We start from the raw sequence: 22,617 nt of genomic DNA on the forward strand, positions 1-22,617 counted from the left end.
ATGCCACCAGCACCTGCAGCAAGATCCAAGGGCCTGGGGTACCTGGAGAGGGGAGTGGGGGCAGTGTCTGGGGCAGCTCTTTTCCCATTGCAGTGTGAGCTGTAAGTGACCATGTTTCAAGCATCCACACCTCCTTCATTTATTCCCCTTCCTTCAGAATTATCCCCTGTCCCAGTTTCTGGTCTGAACTCAGATGGGGTGGCTTGGAGAGCTGCAGAAGGGCCAAAATCTTACTAAATTGCTGCTTCTGCCCATCGTGCAAAGACAAACTTGTCAGTGCAGTTGACTCAGGCTCGTTCCCTGTGCCCTCCAGGGAGATGATATCTTGGACCGCAGCTCGGAGCTAATCTACACGGGAGAGATGTCCTGGATTTACCAGCCTTATGGACGGAACCAGCAGCGAGTTTTCTTTCTCTTTGATCACCAGATGGTTCTCTGCAAGAAGGTAAGGACACAGCTAAGGGCATGCTGTGGGCAGACTTGCCAGTCCAAAGTGATTTTCAGAGCACGGTGGCTGTTGGCTGCACGTGCAGAAGAGGATGTGGAGAGCCCTGAGGAAGGACAATCCGCATGCTCAGGGTGGGGAGCTCTCTGATAGAGGGATTTTTGTGCTCATAGCAAATCCAGCCTCCACTTGCTCTTTTCGTGCCTTTATCTCATGTGCCCCTGGTTTGGCTCGTTGCCTCCCTTCTCGTTTTAGGTTTTGGCTGCAGTGTATGATCTGGGATTAGATAGCCCTGCAATTCCTGTATGAACTACAAAACCTGGCACTGGGGCTGACAGCCCAATTGCGGCATTGAGATGGTGATGAGCAGCAGCCAGGCTGTGCTGGGTGTCTGTGCTGGTGCTTGGGGAGAAGCTTTTCAAGCCTCATCCTCCTGTCTCTGCTGTGCTGGGTTTTTACAGGGCTCCTCCCTGGAGGAGCCCGCGGGGAAGGAGGGAGGGCAATGCAGGATGCTGGTGCTGGTGTGCTGTGGTGTTAACAGCAGCAGGTGAGCTGTGATCCACAGAAACTCTGTCCAGCAGCAGCTCTGGTGTCCCACTGAGGTGACCCCAGCTCACTGCCACCGTGCCTGTGTGACAGGAAGGGACAGAGCTCCTCAGTGCTGGCTGTGACAGGTCAGGATTTGTTGTTACTCCCTGCAGCCACACAGAACTGTGCAGGGAGGTGACCCCGGGACAGCACAGGGCTGTGTTCCTGTCACAGCTTCTGGGCTCAGGACAGGCTGAGCCTGGCACCCTGAGGAGGCCCTGGCACCGTGGGAAGGGCGTGGGTGGGGACGTGGGTGGCTCCTGACTCAGCGTGGCATCACTGCCCCCTCCGCGGCCCGGGCACTGCAGTGGGTGGCACTTTCTTCTCCTGAGTCATGGCTGACTGAAGTTCTGCCTTCTGGAATGCCTGTGCTTGTTTTCCCCCCTCGTTCTGTGCCTTTCCCTCCTGGCCCAGCCCTGTACAGGAGCAGCCACAGAGCAGCAGTGAGAGCTGCAATGAGCCTGGAGAGCACAGCTGATTTCCTTAGTGCTGACCCGCTCTTTGACTGTGACCCTGAATTTCCAGTTCAGAAGGCAGCATCCAGTCTGGTTTGCACTGGGTCTCGTCCAGAGAAGTATTGAGCATTCCCTTAACTCTGGGAAAATCCGGCTGGGATTCCTGTGGTCATCAGCACGAGCGGAGAGTGGTCAGCAGTTCACAGCGGGCCGCTGGGGCCTGCAGGGCTCAGCCGAGTTCAGCCAGTGCCAGTGTTTCACCGTCCTCCTCCCTCTGCATGGAAAAGGCATTCTGGGGGTGTGGAGGTGCTGCATGGCAGCCCCCTGTGGGTTGTGAGGGGGTGTGAGCCTTCCTGGCAGCACCACTGGCTCCGTGTCAGGACCTGCCAAGGCCTCGTGGCAGTGTGTGCCCACCCAGCTCTGGGGTGGCAGGGCACAGGGGGGCACCCCTCTGGTGACCCCGCGGGCACAGGGCTCAGACCCCACCGCAGTTCTCTCTCTGTGTCTCTAGCATCAAACTGCAGCTGCTGCTTTTCAGCCTTGGGTAGGAGGGGAGGTGAGGCTCCAGCTGGGCTCTCCCATCCTGATCACACTTTCCTTTATTCAGAATGAGTGTCCAAGTCTGGAGTTCAGAGGAGTTTTAGCTCCCTTTTGGGACCACTCAGCCCATGTATGAAGTAAATGTGGGTGGTGTGTAGTCTGTGCTGTCTTTACCCCCCCGACAGATCCCAAGAGACAGGATCAGCTCTGCTTCAGGGCTGGGGCCCCTCAGGGAGGCACCATTTACCTCGAGGTTTGGGAAGGTGGGGCCAGCCTTCCTTACCCCCTGCTCTAAAATTGAGGGGTGGAATATGATCCACACACCGCTTGAGAGCAGCTTTGGAACTACTTAGGATGGCACATCTCAGTGAATCTTCAGAAAATCTGCATTTGTGCGTTTTCTTCAGGTGTAATAAATTAATAGGTATGATACATCCCTCATCATGACACAGTCTATATGAAAATACTTTCTAAAAAATTATTATGGTGATTTTTATCTCTTTGTTGGCCCAAAGAGATTTTTTAATAGAAATAAGGAGCTAATTCCTTATTTAAATATGCCATAGATGCTTCAGTTTGATGAAGGCATGGGAGGTATCCTGAGTGGTCTAGAAGGCAAACACATATTTCAGACAGGATCCCTCTCTCCAGATCTTCACTGCAGTTACCTGCACATCCTCCTCTCCTTCCTAACCTGTGAAGGTGTTTGCATCCCCTGGTAATATTCAGGTGGATCCTGTGGTTGGAGAGGTGATACAGGAGTTCTGGTGGGACAGAGTTTGGTATCACATTGTCCCAGAGCTCTGTGACAATTCTGCTGCTGGCACTCCCTGTGAGCTCCGTTGTCTCCAAACCTTTTCCCCTGTGGGCTCACCCTGCAGGTTCCTGCTCACAGTCCATGTAGTGGGAGATGAGGGTTCTCCCTGCTGGCCCATCCAGTGTTCCCTGGGTGAGGAACTGTTGGCTGTGCAGGTATTTCCAGTGCCCAGCTGCCTGCTTTCAGCAGCAGGTAACACATTTCCAGACAAAGCCCATCTGCTCTGCTCGGGTCCTGCTCTCCAGAGGCTTTGCCACCCCTTTCTCTTGGTGTCTGAAAATGTTGCAAGGTTCAGGGCTTCTTTTTGTTGGACACCTGGCCAGGGCATTTCTGTGAGGGGGAATAACTCTCAGGGTGATCATTCCTGACATTATCAGCTGGTTGTTGCCTGCTTTTGACGCCTGCTGCAAGACTGGGAATTCCTGAATGCATTTCCATGAGCAGCCTTTAGACAGAGACCTGGCTTAGGAAATGAGTGATTACCAAGCACTCAGATGTGCTTGGCAGATGTCATTTCCACCACTGTGGGTGTACTGAAGCCTTCCTTCCAAGCAGGGAAGCTGCACTAAGGTTTCCAAGGGCTGCAGCAAGTGGAGAAGCTGACGCTGTGGCAGGCACCTCTTCCTGCTGGCAAACACCTTGCAGAGCAACTTGTGTGGGATAATTTTCACAAAAACAGTTTCCAAGCTTTACTGATAAGTCTCTTTGGCTTAGGTTTTGCCACCAGAGACAGTAGTGGTCACTTAACACCACCACTGAATGCTTTCCTGGTGCCAGGCTGTGAGGGGTTTGATCAGATGAAATGGCCTTGTCAGCTATTCCAGGGTTCCACAAACTGAATGCTGAAACACCAGTTTGGATGCAGCAGTTCCTGATCCAGAGGCACTGGGAGAGCTCAGGATCCACGTTTTCCTTGCAAAGCCAGGTAACTTTCAGCTGTTGGATCAATGTGAAACTCTCCCAGTGAATGTTTCCTGAACCACAGGCTGGGACACTGCCGTGGGCATGAGGACAAGGTGGTGCCTTTTCCAAAGAGCTGGTTGGAGACCCTAATTCAGAACTCCTTGTTGGGAAGGCAGAAGGGAATAGGCTGGGCAGGAACAAGCAGTGCCTCAGTGTGCCTTGCCATATGTGTATAATCAGGACAAAATGCCTATTCTGGGATGCTGGCCGTAATTACCAAGAAATGAAGGCAATCCTGGATGATGGTAACACTAAAAGATGTTGCCTTAAAGGCACAGGGTCCACTTTCCTTATCACCCTGAAGTTGAGAGAGTTTGACACCGAGATGCTTTAGATTTGCAAATCATGGTACTTAACATCCAGGCCTGTGACACACAGCATTAATTATGGTCACTTAGGGGATGCTCGAGGTTCTTAGCAGATGAGGATCTTCTTTTTTCTGTTCTGGGTAATAATTTGAATTCCCCCAACGGGCTCCAGGGCACTGTGGCATGAGGCTGGAATGACAGTGTGAAGTAGGAAGGGTTAACAGAGTTACTCCTCTAAATTCCACTTTTCTTTCGCCAATAGCTGAGCAGTCCTTGATGGGGCCCCGTGTTTAGTGTTTTCTGACAGTGCAGAAAGATCAGTGACTGCATGAAACACATTTAGTTTTCATTTGTGCTTTTTATGTGTCTCTTGTAATCAGGAGGCAATGCAAGCTCCAGCTTGTGGTTTATTGCTGTTGCTGTCTTCCCTTGAGCTGCCTGAGCAAAGCAGGTTGGAGGGAAGCAAAATGAGACCAGTTTAATAGCAGTAGCCAGACAGCCAGCCAGAAATAGCGGTGCTACAGGAGATGGAGTAAATAAAATAATCCTGTTAGACTCCATTGCAGTCCAGGTTTCCAAATGGAAAGATAAAAGAGACATTTCTGACTCCTTTCAGTGAAGAAAGATTTAGCTCCCATGTAGCTTTTGTTGGAAACACTGAGGTGATCTTTGCACCAAAACAATGGCCCTGCTTTTATTTCAGGCTAAAGAGGGCCTGTGGGAGCAGCCAAAAATCTTGTTTGCAAACACACAGCAGCCCTGGGACAGTTCTTATTACTTTAAGTGGGTTTTTGACTTCATCAGCACCTCCCAGCTCTACTCTTTGTCTCCCAGTAATACAGATCTCCACAAAATGCCATGTTTTGGGTCAGGCCTGGGCCCAGCCTGCAGCAGGTGGGAAATGGGTCAGGCTGGGCTGCAGCAGCTCAGGAGAGACTCAGTGCTGCCCTGACAGGCAGAGCCTGCTGCTGGGGCTGGAGTGATTCCTGGGGTGTCATGTGCAGGGCCAGGAGCTGGGCTCTGAGGATCCTTGTGGGTCCCTTCCAACCCAGGACATTCCATGATTCCATGAGGTGGGCATGGAGATGACCAAAGAGAACACAGTGGCTTGGTCACAAAGTGTGAAATGAAGTTTTTAGAGAGCAGGGTTGCCCCAGCCCTGCTGACAGACCCCTGTGCTCTTGCCCAGCTGGTGCTGTCTGCAGGCAGGAGGTTTCTGTGGGACCACAGGGCACGGAAGGGAATTTGGATGCTTCACCAGTCCCTTGGCCAGCAGATAGCCAAGGAAGGCAAGTCCAGCAATTAAAACCAATTATGAAACAGCACTGCAGCTTTCAGGCAGGGGTACTCCAGGGAAGAAAACATTCCTGTGAACGGTCCCACAGCCTGGAATGTTCAGTGAGCCTTTGCAGGGCTGTGCAGGTGACATGCCCTGAGCAGTGTCACACACAATGTCCCAAGGCCTCATGTCACAGTGCCACAGGGGGCTCATGCTGACCTGGACCTGCTGCCCTTGCACTGCCGGGGGAGAGCACAGAGGGAAGAGCAGGATCCAGAGGGACTGGAGGAGCCAGCAGGAGGAGTGCTAAAATCCAAAAAGGGCTGAATTTGGAGTTCTCCACCTCTGTGTGGTTGTCTGGGCAGGGATCAGGTTTACAGAATTCACAGAATTCACAGAATGACTGCGCTGGAAGAGACCTTAAAGATCATCTGGTCCAAACCATGCCCTAACACCTCCACTAAACCCTGGCACTGAGTGCCACATCCAGTCTTTGTTTTTAGCCTCCTGTGACCACACAGATTTACAGGATGCTCTGGAAAACACTCTGTGCCACACTTAACCCTCCTGGAATTGCAGTGGGTGTAAATTTGGCCCACAGGCAAACCTGCAGAGCTGAAAACTTGCCCCTGCTGCTGTGGCCTTTCATCAGCACCTTGTGAAGCCCCTGGGAGCAGCTGGGGAGGCCAGCAGAGCAGTGACGTGGCTGCACAAGGTTTCCCATCTCTGATATAGGGATCTCCTCCAGCCAGGTCTTAGGAGCTCTTGGAGATCTGTATCACACCTGAGACAGCTCAGCTACCTCAGATGACATAAAATCAGCAGGATGGCTCCTGTGGTAGTGTTGGAAACAGAAAAGTTTTAACAAAAGGCAAAATAACAAAGCTCTTTACAGAGGAAAACTGAGCCAGGGGCAAGAGGTTCTTGCTCCTGGTAAAGCACCCCACAAAAGTGATTAGTTTCTTTGTTCTCTTCTTTTTCTAGTAAATTGCTTAAGCAGGACTTTTTGGCCTCTGTCCAGTTGGCTGTCCTTAAGTTTGAGGTTAAGTCCCCAAGGTCCTATGAGGTGTCTTTTCACCTAACTGAGGAGAGAAACTTCTGGGCTTTTTTCCTTTTTAAGGAGACAAAGGATAGTTTGGTCACTCAGTCAACAAGGGGCCCATTCCTACACATCTCCTCCTGCCATCAGTCCTTTGGAAAGGCCCTCGCCCTCTCCAGGCTGCTCTGCAGCCAAAGGGATTGAACAAGGAGGGAAGAGGGCATCAGAGTGGCAGTGCTGTTCCACTGAATCCAAGGAGTGAGAATAGCACGGCCACACAAACACCCTCAGCCCCAGCCCTCCCCTCTTGGATCGCACAGTGCAGCTCCACAGAGCTGCCCAGGATGAGTCCAGCGTCTCCTCCCCTCTCAGGAGCCAGACAGTGCTGAAGAATTGGGCAGGGATGTGCTGACCTCCCTGCACAGCTGGCTGCGTGCAGGAGGAGTTACTTAAACTGAGAGCAGCTCCGCTCCCCAGGGACACTCCTGGCAGGTTTGGGGTGGGAAGGGAGTGGCTGAGAGAGTTTTGGGGAGGTGGTGGTGACTTCCCCCTGTCCCTGATAGGATCCATCCTTTAGCTCATTCCTGACTGGGCTGAGCAGACCCCATTTCCCTCAGCCCAGCTGCTGTGTCTGAGGGCTCAGAGCAAAGCTCGCAGGCTCTGGCATCCAAACTCCTAGCAGGGCTTGGATTTATTTTCTGATATCAAGAATATTTCGGACAAAAACACTCCAAAGGGTTCATTGAGCTTTAGGGTCTCATTTGGACTGAGAGGCCCAATGTGATGCTGCACTGAGCTCCACCATGTGTCACTGTTACTGTCCCATCTGAACACTCAGCCTCTGCAGGGTTAAATTAAATGTACAAATGCTACAGAAAACTGTCCCCTTGGTGTTCATGAAAGCAGGCCAGGTTGATTTTGTCAGACGGTCTCTGTAAGGTAAATTAGACTTTAAAAATGTAGGCTTGGAATCTTTTTTTTAAAAGTCAAAGAATGTTGAAAGCCTTCATGACTAAAGATACCCAAAGACATGGCAAAGTGGCAGCGTGCCATGCTCTCATTGCTCACGGCAGGCTGGGCAGAGGGAAGAGACAGAGCAAGCTAGCAGGAAAATCAGGACAAATTTCAGGAGTACGCTGGAAAACTCTGCTCCTCTGCTCTGCAGTCAGTGCCCAGGCCTGTGGGAAATCACAGAGGGGTCTGAGACCCAGCCACAACTCAGTGCAAAAGGCAACTCAGCCTCTTCCCAACCTCTGCCTTTCCCACAGCATGAGCTGGTGTTTGGGTGCAGTTGCTGTGAGCCCTGCTGTCTTTGCCTAATTCCAGCTGTTCACTGGTCATCACCATCATCCATGGCAGCTGCTCCCCAGGGGCAGGGCTGGCCAGGGTGGATCTGTGTCCAGCCTCATCCTTGGCTGCCTGTTCTCCCCTGGACACTGGGGACACTCACCTCTGCTGAGGTGATCTGCAGGGATTGCTGCTTTTCATCCCTGCCCAGATCCCCCAGTAATTCCACCCTGGGCATCCCTGGGAGCAGTGTCCAAACTCTCCTGGAGCTGTGGCAGCCTCGGGACCGTGCCCATTCCCTGGAGAGCCTGGGCAATGCCCAGCACCCTCTGGGGGAAGAACCTTTCCCTGAGATCCAGCCTAAACCTGCCCTGGCACAGCTCCAGGCCATCTCCTCGGTGCTGTCACTGGTCACAAGTGAAGAGATCAGAGCTGCCCCTGTGCTGTCCCTTGGGAGGATGTCAAAGACCTCACTGAGGTCTCCCCTCAGTCTCCTCCAGCTGAACAAACCAAGTGCCCTCAGCTGTTCCTCCAGGCCCCTCAGAGCCTTCCCCATCCTCGTGGCCTCCTTTGGATGCTCTCCAATGGCTAAATGTCTTTTTTATATTGTTGTGCCCAAAACTGCCCCAGCACTGGAGGTGAGGCCACCCCAGCCCAGGGCAAAGCAGAACACTGCCCTCCCTGGCCCAGGACACTCAAGGAGGTCCCTCATGGCTCCAGGGCACTGCTGATGCTCTGTAAAGCTGGTGGGCATGGAGTGATGATCCCTGTTGGAAGAGCCACCGTGTTGCCTGTTCCTCCTCCTCCCTGTGCCTCTCAGGGATGGAGGGACTGTGCTGTGCTGCCCACAGGCCTCCTCTGCTTCCCTGGGCTCTGTCAGCTGTGATCCCAAGGCATGGGGAATGCTGAGCTGTTCCCACACAGCTTTGAGCTGTTGGAGATCCACCATGAGAGCCCTCCAGTGTATGTCTCACTGAGAGCTCCCCATTGATCTGTACAATAAATAAATGTCATTATCCCATAATAGAGATGGGGAAGGGCTGAGGCAGAAATGTCATTTCACCTGGAGCCCCAGGAGCTGCCCTCACAGGGCCTGGCTACATCCATGCCCTCAGAGCACATAATTTGTCCCTGAGTCATTCTGAGCCTCCTTTGTCACTGGAATATGCAGGGTTTGATAAATGGGAGCACCAATTACCTACATATGCAGTGAGGAACTTGTAATGGATGATTCTGTGGCTGGCATCTCCTGTCCTGTCAGCTCCTGAGAGGGATCTAATGACTCAGGCTGGAAATGGCTCTTTCCCCATTTGTGCTTCATGGATGATTTGTTCTACTGAGTGTGACCTAGCACAGAGTAAACCACAGCTCCTGAGAAAAGGTACCATCCCAAATCCAAGCCCTTGCCTGAGGCCTCCCCATCCACCTCTGTACAGCACACACGCAGGAGTTATGGGGGAATATGGAACTCCTGGAGTGCTGCACGCATGGGATGAAGCTCTGGGACCAGGCCAGGTCCTCTCAGGAGCTTGTTTCCTCCTTGGGTGCCCTGTGCTGCTGAAACCCTGAATGGCTTTTGGTGATGCCATTTTGCACTGGTGACTGCAGATTGCCCTCCTTGTCATTATTGTTCTTTTTCCCCTGGAGTGTCCCAGGGGGGTTTGACCTTTCCTCTCCCACAGGCAGTGCCAGGCACAAGGAGCTGTGCTCTGGATTAGTGGGGCAGAAAAAAAGTTAGAGATGAAAATTAGAGAGCAGGAGAAGCAGTACAGAAGACAAGTAGGACTCAAAATGCTACTGAACAATGATTTACAGGTGCAGTCCTTCCTGGAGGTGTCTAAATCCACTCCAACAGGAGCATAATTCATTGTGGGAGCCCATCCCAGTGTCCAGGTTTTCCAATAAAGCTCAGCCTTGCTTTCCTCACAATGGCCACAAAGATTTCTTTCCTTCCAAGCACAGTTACATGAAGTCACCTTCCCCCTTCCAGGAGGGGACAGTGATGGGGATGGGGGCAGAGGGGATGGCCCAGGCAGGTCCCAGGGCAGGGCCAGCCCCGAGCATGGCCACAAAGCCCAGCCCAGCAACCGGAGAGCAGAGCTGTGGGGGGCTTATGTAACGTGTCAGAGCTTTGCTTTGTGCTCCCGTCAAACCACTTTTTTTGGCTTCATCTTTTCCCTGTGAATCCTCAGTACAGATTACGTGAACAGACTGCAGAGCATTATTCAGAAGAGCTTAATTAACCTCAGTGAGGGGAAGAAAAGGAAATCGGAGAAGCTGTAGGGTAAAAAAAGATCATATTTAGACAAATAAGTGCAAATGACCCAGATGCATCAATTTCCTTTAGAGGCAGGCAGGCAGGCTGGATGCTCTGCAGAGGCTGCAGGTCTGTGCCACTGCTGCTCTTGCTGCTGGCCCCACACTGCCCCCAGGTCCTGCTCATCCTACCTGCTCCCAGCCCTGCTCCATCTGGTACCTCCTCTCACACCATCCAGCTGCAGAGCTGGGGAGGACCCCAGGAGAGCAGCTATTCCCTCTGCAGGACTAAGCACACTCACATCATCTCTGATGGATGTTTGTCTAACCTTCTTTTGAAAATCCCCCCGGAATGCCGTCCCAAGACTTCCCTATTTTGTCTGTTCTAGGGTTTAACTACTCTTCTAGATAGAAACATTTTTTTCCCAAGTTTCTAATCCTGTTCTCCCTTGTGGTAAATTAAGACAAGCCACAATCAAAATGGAGAGTAACTGATCACCAGCCTCCTTAAAGAGGAGCAGCTTTCACATCCTGGAATACCAACAGCACATTTCTTTCTAGTTATGGCCTTTCTAGATTAAACAGCTCAATTTCTTTGGCCTTTCCCCACTGATAAGGTTTTGAGAGTCTTTTTTGTGTTTTTTATATTTTCTTGGTCTTGCCTGATTTAACTACAAGAAGTAATCTTGTGTGACATTCAGAGCTGGCCAGTGCAGAGCAGCCCATGGCCACCCTGGCTGAGCCATGGGCAGGGTAATACACAGGACCAGAGGAACAGAGCCAGCCTGTGAACAAAGCTATATCCTAGGGATTAATAATTTCTTCATTCCTCTCATTCTAATTCTCTCATTTATCCCTGGATAAATTGGAACTGTTGGAACCCTGGATGCTGAGAATTTTAAGCTTTCTGTGCTGAAAGGCACAGATCCACAAGAGAACACAGCGTCTGACCTGAGGCCATGGAGAAGTCTTCCAAAATTGATTGATAGCACTGGGATTGTGGGTGTGGAATTTGAATAGAAGTGTGTAATGTCACAGGGTGGGAAACGTAGAGTTTAAGGATTTAGAATATAGCAATATATATACTGCAAGATAGAGGTTTTAGGGCAGAGGCAGGCTGTTCTTCACCTTCTTCTCCATGGGTTTGTGTGGTTTTGTGCAACTGGACAGAAAAGTCTGCATTGTGGGACATGAGTGATTGGTTATTGGGTTAAAAGTGAAAATAATTTAGGTGTCATTTCTTAATTGGACAGTTTAGCCTTAAAAGACCTTGTAGAGAAAGATAGTTAGCCATTTTGTAGCTTGTTAGTAGAATGCTGTAGGACTCGCAACTTGTAGGACTGTAATATACAAAACCATCTGAGTCTGAAACCAAACACCGTCTCGAGTGCTTCAATCCCGACCTTGACAGAGGTGGAAAAGAAGTTAAAGAATTGACATTTGGTGGTGGCCTGTGTGAGGACTGAACTGATGACCTTCAGAGATAACCAGGAGCAGGAGCAGCATTCCTGTCCTCACAAAGCCAAAGCTCCTCTCAGCTTCTGCAGCAGATAAATCTCCATTTTTGTGCATGGATCTGCTTTGTCCTCCTGCCACGCAGTACTTACACCAGGCTGGTGGAACAATCCATTTCCTTCCTCAGCCTCACAGTGCTTTCCTTAATCTCGTATTTTCTTTGGCTTCATGGATATGTTGGGAAAAGGACAGAACTGTGCTGGACAAAGTAGTGTGAGGAGCAGCGTGTCTGAGCACTGCTGCTGCACCTGTCAGAGCCCACCAGCAGCATCCCTTCATGGCCTCTGTGCTCTCTCAATTTCCCTTTGTCCATGTGCATAAAAAGCTCCTTAAAACAAGGGTTTGGCCTTGTTTGCTGTCTGCTGTAGGCCTGATGAGTACCTGCATTTTCTTGAGCTCAATTGCAGTGCAAGGTGTTTGAAGAGGGCCATGCTTCACTAAGGAGCTGAGTAGTGTCTTTTATTGTTTAAAAGCTGTGATAAAATAGCCATGGATCAAATAATTACTGTTCTTCCCATATTACGGGTGTTAAAATTTAGTCAGTTGGGAAATAATGTCCATTCACTGAGTGTTGGCAAGAAGAAGGGAGAATGATAATAGGAAATGCTGAGCCCATTAAAAGTGAAAATATCCAGTTACAGTTGTTAATCTGTGGACTGAACTTTCTGGAACCAGCTGTGGACAAACTCCTGCATGTCCAGGCACGTGCTGCTCATGAGATGTTTGTGTGGGGAATAAAGTCTCTTATAAATTCAGTGTACCGGTGTGGAGTTCATGGCCAACAAGTGAGGAATGGTCCTTCTTTTGAAGGAAAGCATTGGGAGAAAAGATGATCCATTTCTTCTGGAGTCATTATTGAATTCCTTCTCCCAGTGACAGTGGAAGTGGCAGACAGGAGCTTTGTGCTGTTGCCTTTCCCTTGCTCAGCTCAAGGCCAAACCACAGTGTTTCCTCCTCTGCATCTGAGCTGCTGCTTCCCCCCTCCTGCATTTCCCCAGCAATGACCTGTGGGGCCATTTCATCTCCAGAGGCACTTGTAGGATTCCATTATCTCCCTGCTGCTCCTTCAGGAACTCCTGGGCAGCACCTTTATCTTCACATCCAGTACTCAGCAGCACAGGAGCCTCACTGGAGACAGGGACAGCTCCTGCTGCATCGCAGGAGGAGAAATGTGTGGACCAGCTCAGTCAGAAATGTCCAAACCCCTGGATTGTCCTCTGGAAGCACAAAGCTGGTAAAGCATTCCTTTGGCAGTAGCTATTAAAAACAGCTCATAATGTTTTCTGAGCCAAAACTGGGGAGATAAGAGGGAGGAAATGTGTTTAGTGTGTAAGGAAAGAATGCACATTATTTATTTATTTATTTATTTATTTATTATTTATATTTGAAAACCTTAAACTCTAAGTTTTCCACCCTGTGATATTACAAACTTCTATTCAAACTGCACATGTAGTTTGTAGAACTTTCCACAATCCCAGTGCTATCAATCAATTTTGGAAGCCTTCTCCACGGCCTCAGGTCAAATGCAGTGCTCTGTTGTGGGTCTGTGCCTTTCAGCACAGAAAGCTTAAAATTCTCAGCATCCAGGGTTCCAACAGTTATCCAGGGATAAATGAGAGAATTAGAATGAGAGGAATGAAGAAATTATTAATCTCTAGAATTAGAGATTTGTTCACAGGTTTGTTCACAGGCTGGCTCTGTTCCTTTGGTCCTGTGTATTATCCTGCCCAAGTAGTGCACAGAGCCTGGGATTTTCAGAGCTTGTGGTTGTTGATTCTTGAATACCTTATGAACAGATCTCTCCACAATCATGAAAATTGCCTGGAAAGATGCACTGGATCCATCCTCACAGGAGCATGGTCTGTTGGGGCTGGTTCTGGAAGTTCTCAGCAGCAGTGGGAAGGGGAACAGCTGCTGTGCAGCTGATGTAAGGAGCACATCCTTGCTGCTGAGAGGTTTGCTATCAGGTGTTTTTGAGAACGTGGTGCAGATGAATGTTCTCTATGAGAACAAGCCCCAGCTTCCCATGAAACACCACGTGTGGCACTGACTGATCAGGCCTGTGTGGCCCTTGCAGCCCTTCCACAGCACCGAGGGAAAGAGACAATTGCCTAAGTTAGAACAAGACTGAAAAGATTTTCTGTTGCCTATTCAGACTGAAATACCTTTTTCTTATATTTTGGACTATCACTATTTCAGGCCTACACCAGAGGAAGGTTTTTGTACAAGATATTTGTTAATGGAATTCCTCCCCCTGCCCAGAGCATTCCAGAGGAAGGAGTCAGGATTTAAAGCCTGTGAGCTTCTGGCCAGTCTTGTGACAGTTAATACTGTCTGGCAGATTCATGAGCAAGTTTGCTAAATCATTATGATGTGGAGTTTATTTTCCAAGATTAATTTGTTTAAAATAATACCTACTGCTTATCTTGAAAAAGCCTCACTGCTAAATATTATTTCAATAAATAAATGTTGTATATTGCCTTCATTTTTCCTCTCAAATGAATCATTTGAAATAGCATTTATCTTTAGGACACCCTGAAAAATCCAAAGGTATTTAGGTTAAATTGATTTAATATACCTACCTAAATATTAAGAGACTTTTGAGAGTGGTTAGAGAAAGGAAATCTTAATTGTGTGTTGCTGAATTTGGTTTTAAATAAATTGAATCACCTTGTGTGGCCATGACTAGAGAATTAACATTCTGTTTTCTGATGATCGTCCTCTGTTATCTGAGATAACAGGCACAGAGCTGTGGGGCCAATGGGGAATGTACTTTTCCCTTCCTAACGCAGAGAAATAAGCTGTTGCTGAAAAACAGGGAATACCCAACTGAGAAAGGAGGTGAGCATGAACAGGTTTGGTTGAAAAGGTTATAATTACCAAGGAGAGAAAAAGAAAAAAAACTAAGCTGGATTGAGAGGTTAAATCCAGGGTGGGATGAGACCGGTGGTAGGTTGGGAGTGCTTTGAGCTGGGAATGAGGGTGGTTTCTCACCAGTGAGCTGTGTGTGAATGAGAGATGGGCCCCAAGGAGAAGGGGCAGGGAGCAGTCCCCCGTGGGAGTGGGAATGTGTGTGGAAAACAGATCTGGACCGTGCTGCCAGAGCAGTGATGGCTCCAGGTGTGTGCACAGCCTTCTGAGCCCCTGCTGGGCCTCACATTTCTCACCCTGTGGAGCAGAACCTCCCATATGGAAATGCTGGAACATGGCACCTACTCAGAAGCATTTCTTTGTGCCCACAAACTGAATTTTGCAGCTCAAGGATGTGTTTTGTTCCTCTCTGCCTGTGGTCTGCCCTCTTTGGCCAACAAGAGGTGTGTTCACAGAGGTGAGGCTGGAAGGACCTGACCAGGTTTCACCATCACTTCTCTCTCTTCCTTAGCTCTCCCAGGAACTGAAGGACCTGACCAGGTTTCACCATCCCTTCTTTCTCTCCCTCAGCTGTCCCAGGAATTCCCTGCTGAGCTCAGGCTCTCCATGAGATCTCACCATGATCCCTGTCTCCTTTTCCCTGTGCAGGATCTGATCCGAAGGGATATCCTGTACTACAAAGGGCGCATAGACATGGATAAATATGAAGTGGTGGATATAGAAGATGGGAGAGATGATGACTTCAATGTCAGCATGAAGAATGCCTTCAAACTGCATAACAAGGAGACTGAGGAAATGCACTTATTCTTTGCCAAGAAACTGGAGGAGAAGTTACGATGGCTTAGAGCTTTCAGAGAAGAAAGGAAGATGGTAAAAGAAGATGAAAAGATAGGTGAGGAATGTGGAAATGAATCTGAAAGGAGGTTGTTGGTAGTGTTTAATTTAGCCCCAATGTGTGGAGGAGCCCATATTTTCTTTGTGGTAGAATTACAGTTTAACCTTGTTGAGATGTCCTTGGTTGCTCTCCTAGTCAAAAATAGCTCAGTTACTGTTCTTTTCGGCCCTCAATAAACAAATTCTGCCCATAGCTCAAGCCTGGAGCTCTGTGGGTGTGTGGGAGAGGGAAGTCTTTGGCCATCCACCTTCAGGGTCTGCTGGCTGCATCCTCCTGCTCAGGTCAGGGATGTTTCATGCAGAGGGAGGCAGCAAAGTCAGTGGCAGCCCTTCCCTTGCACCAGCCCCTAAACTGACTGTGACCACTGTCAGTCCAGGCTTGGTTTGTTGCTCAGCTCTAAAGCACCGGGCATATTTATGACACTGTACAAATAAAAATGTCTCTAATCTTACTTTTCATCCAGCCCCTGCACAAGTGAGATTAGGAGGCCAAGGAATAGTTGATTTTCAGTAGAACACCCAGAGCATTCCATGTTTGCAAACAGTGCAGAGCATCCCCCTCCTCAAAAGGAAACGAGGCTTTGTGAGCAACCTTCTGAATTGTGTTTGCCGTGTTCCCTTTTCCAGGCTTTGAAATTTCTGAGAATCAAAAGCGGCAAGCGGCAATGACAGTAAAGAAAGTCAGTAAGCAAAAAGGTAACCGGCAACACGCTCTGTGCCTGGTGATGTGAGGGTGGAGCGGGCTGGGCTGAATCCTGCTGGGCTGGGATCCAGCATCCCCTCAACTTCCCCTCCCTTCTTTTTTTATATCAAATACCGTTTGTGCTTTGTATCCTTCCTTAATGTATCTGTGGGCCAAATTAATCTCTGGTCGAAGGTGGTTGAAAGCCAGTGGAACTGCACCAGAGATGAATTTGATCTCGTGTCTCCAGTCTGATGTCCAGAAGCTGTCCCTGGGGGCAGAAATCTATCTCAGTTGTTTATCTCAGGCTGAAATGGGAGTGAGTGCGGAGGTGTGTAGAGGTTCTGCTAATTCCCAAAGTCTCCCATTAGCAAAAAAAAAAAAAAAAAAAAAAAAAAAAAAAAAAAAAAAAAAATTGCTAAAATGCTGGAACTGGGGAGGGAGTACCCCTTTCCTGCTGCTGGAAAGGAAAGGGACACTCTTGTTTCCTGGGGCTGCCTGTAACTTTTTTAAGACAACACAGTAGCATCAACTCTAGGAAATAAAGAATTTTAGTAAAGAGATTGTACCTCTGGAATGTCAGATTCATTTCCCCAGCCAGGCAGGCTGCAGCCAGCTGAGCAGTGCCCTGCCTGGTGTTAGGCAGAGCTCAACTGGCCAAAGCCAGCGTTAATTCTCTCTTGCAATAACTCTTGCAGCTACAGGTTTTGAAATACTCAACACAGAGGGAAGGTCTGAGAGCTCATTCCTCAAGTTCTCCAAAGCTTCACACAGTCTTGGATGTATTGATTTGTTACCAAAGTACCATAGCACAAGTAGGCCTACAAGTGGGTTTTGAGAGAGCTCCTCAAGGCTTGGCTCAGGTCAGGTTGCAGGCAGGTTGGTCCCCGCTCTGTGCAGGTGTTTTGGGGGGTTTTGCCGAAGCTGAAGGAGCTCTTTGCTTTCTGCCTCACCTGTGTGTTGTCTACTGGCTTTGCTGGTCCAGGAGTGGTTTGCCAGGCCAGCTGTGAACTCCTTGGTTTGCTGTGTCTCTCCATTGTCATCAGTCTTCTCCTCTCTACTAATTTCTTCTGTTGTCTCCTGAGATGTTCTCTAAAAACTCTCCTGGCCAGATGTTCTAAGCTCAGAGTGTGCACACCCAGAGCAGGCCCAGGTGCCTCACACTGTCCCCGTGCCCTGCCACAGCCCCTCAGCACCTGCATGTCTGTCCCTCAGCACGGGAGCATCCCCAGGGCTCGTGGAGCTGCACCATGAGAGAGCCTGACTTGCATGACTGCCGTGACAAAACAAGGTTGAATTATTGCTGCTGTTCAGTTCATTATATTATTAATTAATAGAGGTATTAATTAATAATTGTACTGTTCAGCCGGTAAGTGAAACAGTTGGGAGGTGCCTGAGCATGCCTGCCAGTATTCCCACGTAAATTACTGGACTTGCATCCTGACAAATACAATCTGCCTGACAGGACTTGTGTCTTACACAGCAATTGCTCTCTGTCTGCTCTCTTTGTCTTTCTCTCTCTTTCTCTCTGAGATGAAAAAGGAGGGGTTGTTATCTTGGGCTTCTCGGACTATGAAATTCATTAGCTCCTAAAACAGCAGTCAGCATTTCTGTAGTGAAGAACGAGCTTAGGCTGTGGCGCTGGCAGTTCTTTTTATGGGATTAAGTCCTCGAGCCAGACAGAAGTTCAGTCACACCCCAGCCCTGAGTTAAGCACAGCTGGTTGGTTTTAGGATGTGAAATCTGAGAAACAACAAATAGGGTCATTAAAAGGGTAGTTCTGTATGCTTTGCCCTACACTGTGGTGATCATAACCCAGTCTCAGGTTGATTAAATTAAATATTGACACTGAGAACTCTTAGTTTTGTTACTCTGTGGTTTGTCCTCTGCCCAAGACCCAACGAGAGGCACGAGGCTGCCAGAGCAGGGAGCTGCTGGCACTGCTCAGAAGAGAGAGGTAGGAGGAAACTCCTGAGAGCTGGCTTTTGGTGACTGATTTTTTAAATCTTGCCCTATGCATTTTACAGATATTGACAACATTGTATTGTGCCAAGACCTTGGCAGCACTTGGGGCTGAAGGTGTGCCTGTGCCAGGGGCGGCTGCTGCTGCCTCTGCCCTCCACAGCACCACCGGAGCCTTGGGAAGAGGCTTGGAGCTGCTTTTGGAGCATCAGTTATACCTGAAAAGCAGGGAAACCCGTCAGGAGGAGGAATAGGTCACTGTATCCAACAGGAGTACTTATTTATTTATTTATTTAAATGCAGGATGGTCTCAGTGGCTGCAGCAGGGCTTGACAGCTTGAGGTGCCGCCAGCCCGGCTCCTGTGTCACAGGATGCCTATTACAGACTTGTTCCTAGATTATCTCACTTGTTCCCTGCACCTCTTAAATGGGAAACCATGGTAATTCCCTTGTCACAGAACACTTAAGGAAGAGAGAAAAGCCGTGAAGGAGGTGAAATGGAAAATGCAATCAACTTTGTTAGAGGTGAAGCAGAAAAACATTTTTCAAATAGTATAAACTGCTGCTTATTTCATGCACTGTTGTACCACACCTCCCAGAAGTATTGCTCTGGAGATGGCTGGCATGTGTTTGAGAAGGAGGCATTTAAACCTCTGCTGGCTGCAGCAGGAGAGGGGGAGAGCAGCTGAGAGCAGCAGCAGAAACCTTAAAACTCTGCTTTTTAAACTAACAGGACCTTTATCCAGGTGATTAAGTGTTTTGAGACGTGTTTGATGCCCAGCTGAGGGTGCTGTGTGGGCCAGCAGCCCCCCCGTGGCTCCCAGGTGTGCCCAGCAATGTGTGCAGGGCCAGGCTCCCTGCCAGACCCACTTAAGGATGGGTAGTATCCCAGGATTTGCACTCCTTATTGGATTGGGCAGAACATAACCATATTAGACCAGGTGCCTTAAGACAGCATTAAACCAATTTTTGGCCTTCTTGAAGTCCATTAGACACCAGTGGATGGGTGGTGCTGGCTCTGCACCTCAGTGGCAGCGAAAAGGGCTGGTTGCTGCTGTTTGCCTTTTGCATTGATTGTTCAAGGTTTTGCCTCTTGGTTCTGCCCTTCAGTGGCAGTGTGGGAACTGGGAACAGAATTCAGGCTGGTGTCTCCTAGAAATAGTGAAGTAACTGAGAAATTGATTTGTTTTATCTTAGAAAAACAACCAAAGCCCCTCCTTGCAGCTCTTTGCAGGCTGCAGCCAGGCAGGAGGGAGGTTCTGTGCAGAGCCTGGCTCCCACTGAGGGACAGGGCACCACAAGGGTGGCACTGGCCTCTTCTGCCAGCACCATGCTTGTCACTGACTAAAGGTGTGGAAACTGGCTGGAGAATGGATCCCTTGTGGGTCTCCAGTCCATTCTTAATGTAGACAAAGGTTAATCCAGGGTCATTTTTCCATTTCTGAGCATTTGAAAACAGAAGCTCGTGGAGTGCCTCCCTCCATGAGGGATCTCTGTTCCCTGGCCACTTGTGATCTCCCTCCAAGGGCTGGTGTTTGCAGCCTGCAGGAACACTCAGTTCCCTCTCTGATCCCCAGCTCTGTCCACATCTGGCTCCTTTCAGGACAGCCTGTCCACGGAAGGGATAATGGTTCATATTCCTAGCAGCTGCCAGCCAGTGGTGTCAGGGAATTAGAGGTCCTTCCAGGAAGGAGATTCCATTCTTAAAGCACCATTTCCCACTTTTGGAAAAGGAAATGTCTGTTGAGATTTAAATAAGTGACCTTAATGTGAGCTGGGGGTGTGTCCCACCTCAGGAGAGCTCTTGAGCCCTATGCTACATCCAGCTCCTCTCCCTGCCCTGTGCACCCTTCCCCCAGGAGATACCTTCAGCCCTGACAGGCCTTTGGGATGAGGTAAGCAGAGATTCAGTCAGCATCACCTGAGATGCTGCCACTAAACCTGCCCATGAACACTCAGCCATGCAAACCCGGGAGGGGTTAAATCATCAGCCAGCATGAACTGCCTTGGCCTGTCACCAAACACCCTCTGAATCACTGGATTTTCCTGTTAATTTATTCCTTTCTGATCACTAGAGCTCACAGCCAACTATGTCATAAAAACCCTGACCCAGACATGCAGCAGCTTCTCTGACTTCCCACACTTCTGCACTTCTGCTCCCCCAGCAGCCCTGCACAGCAGAGCTGGGCAGGGCAGGGCTGACCAGGGGCCCTCCCGTGCTTCTCTTGGCTGTTTAATCCCATTTTATTGCATCTTCCTTGCTGAGGAGATTGACGTGGCCCTGCCTTGTTTCCCCATCGATTCACACGTGTAGGCACAGCCTCGGGGGATTGCAAGAGTCTGAGCAACCCAGCCCAACTGCTTGAAAACAAAGAGGGGCATTTGCATTTTTGGATAATCAGGGTCACTTCCCTATTTTCGAAGCACGGGAGGTGAGGGAATGGAGCTGATCATGTTGTCAGTGGTATTTCCCCACAGATTTAGGGCAGTCTCAGAGCTTAGCCCATTTCTTGTAAAGTCCAGACCCTACCAGTGCTGTGGGTCCACAAGCAACACCCCACTGATGGCATCTGGAATTCAGCTGGGATCCTCAGCCTCCCCCAGGAACCAGTCAGAGCTATAAGATAAGGCAAATCAGGAATAAATTCTTTTCTGGGAGGCCTCTGAGGATGGTACTGGTGACACTTGCTGAGCAAGTCCCCCAAGGAAGTTTTTGGTGAGATGTTAATGGCCCTCGTGGGAAGAGCCAAGGTGTTGACATCAATGACATTGACATTCCCACTGAAATAAGTCTGTGAGCCCAGATACTCCTGCACCTTGAGTTTGGTGAGGGGTTTTAGGAAGGAGCTGCTCCCCAGAAGCTGCAGCAGCATTCCAGGTGTGAACTGATCCTTTCCTATCAGTGAAACCCAGGGAGTGAACTGTGTGATCAGCCTGCAGGGTGCTGGAGGAGAGGCAGGCTGTATGGCAGGAATGGCAGGAATTCGTTTTCACCCAGCTCTGATGGATAAAGCCCCAGTATCATTTATTCCATCTTGCCTCGATTAGCTTTTCTTATCACACGAGGAATCATTATCTTAATGGCTGCTATAATGACATCAGGCTGCAGTAGCAGACTTGATAAATAGACTCCAGAAGGTCGGGTTAGCTCAGTGTGTGCAGGTAGATGTTGTGGTTGTCTGGGGAACACCAGGACATGAGATGACTGTTTCCTCCTGCATTTCTCAAACTGCAGCCAGCCCTCTCCCTCCTGAACAGAGATGGGAAGTTCATGGTTAGAAAAGGGAGCTAAGGCATGTTCACCATCCCTAGGAATAGCAGGGCCTGGAGAGAAATCCTGGCTATGTGAAAAGCTGTGGCTGAGGCACCACTGAAATTCCTCTGGAGTTGGGCAAGTACAGCAAAGTGAGTTGGATGATTCAGCAGGGAGGTGTAAAGGGAGGAAATCCAGCTGGTCAGGACTGCCTGGGGAGGCAGAGGGTTCCTGTTCCCAGCTCCATCCTCACCTCGGGGACAGCCAGCTCCAGACACATCGTCCTTCAGGCAGTGGTGGGGAAGTGCTTTGAGATCCTCTGTTGAAATGTGCTGAAGAGGGCAAAGGGCTGGACCCACCCAGCCAGTTCTGCTCTTTCCTTTAACTTAAACTCATTGCTGTGACAGGAGTAGTTAACCATAGAACAATTAGTGCTCTGGAGGTGTATCCATGGCTTCCCCGTGTGTGGGGTATGGTATTCAGGAGGAAACTGAATTAGTGGGGGTTTTGAGCATTTCTTGAAAGATGCAAGTTGGCTGAGCTGCTGTTGAGCTCTGAGGGAGCTGGAAGGTTCCTTAGGCAGCACTGGCCAGGGCAGAACTGCCAGCAGGGGTGGCGATGTCACTGTCCCCTCCCCAGCTCTGGCTAATGAGCAGCATGGGATGGACAGCAGGGTGGGGGCAAAGCTTGGGAAATAGCTGCTGATCAAAGGAGAAGCTAAAATCTCCTAGGTGGAGGATGGAGTAAACAGCTTGTACGGCCAGTTTCCATGGTTGTGTGGAGGAGATGTGCGTGTTCTCCATTTCTGTGTCGTGTGAGCCCGGGGAGGGGCCTTGTCCTGCTGGGTGATCTGTCTGCACGAGTCCCTGTGGATTGCCTGTGGGTTACCAGCATGCTTCACGTGCTGCTGAAATCGTGTTGTAACCTCAAAGAGAAGGGACACTTCGGAAAAAAAAAAATAAATCACAAAAAAAAAAAAAACCCCACCCCAACCTAGAAGGGAAAAATGAGACAGTTTTAATTCTTTTTAATTGTTTCCTTCTGAGCTGAGAAATCCAAAAAGCTCCAAGTGACGTTGCCTGGTGCTATAAAAAGACATGATTTCAAGTGACAGCGCAGCATCTCTCACCAGTTTTGTCTAGCCAAATTATGAATCTGGGAATTTTCTTGTTCTCCTCGTGAGCAGCTCTCCCAGCCCCGCCCTTTGAGCGATCCCTCCGTGCAGCTGCAGCCGCGCTGCAGAATGAGCCACGAACCAGCAGAAGGAGCTCCAGCTCTGCCCGTGGGGTGGAGTTGGCTGCTGTGCCTGGAAGTCGTTCCTTATCCATTGATTCTTCCCTTTGTGCTTTGAATTCCGCTCGCCACGCTGCCCAAAATTGCCTTGGAAAAGAGCTTTGCTCATTTTTTTTCTGGTGAATTGCAGCGGAGCTTTGGCTTTGCATATTAAAAAAATATCCCTCAAG

General features: G+C 49.4%; 1 protein-coding gene across 1 annotated transcript in view; it reads left to right on the forward strand.

Annotated features, from left to right (window-relative positions):
* The window catches only part of ARHGEF9 (Cdc42 guanine nucleotide exchange factor 9), a 190,038-nt gene that overhangs the window by 160,223 nt on the left and 7,198 nt on the right, over nt 1-22,617 (forward strand). The window contains exons 10-12 of the mRNA XM_041484784.1: nt 314-445; nt 15,012-15,255; nt 15,885-15,953. Of these exons, the coding sequence (XP_041340718.1) occupies nt 314-445; nt 15,012-15,255; nt 15,885-15,953 (445 nt within the window). The remainder of the gene's footprint in view (nt 1-313; nt 446-15,011; nt 15,256-15,884; nt 15,954-22,617) is intronic.

Source organism: Pyrgilauda ruficollis, unplaced genomic scaffold (genome assembly GCF_017590135.1).
Source record: "Pyrgilauda ruficollis isolate IOZ18807 unplaced genomic scaffold, ASM1759013v1 scaffold67, whole genome shotgun sequence".
Lineage (NCBI taxonomy): Eukaryota > Metazoa > Chordata > Aves > Passeriformes > Passeridae > Pyrgilauda > Pyrgilauda ruficollis.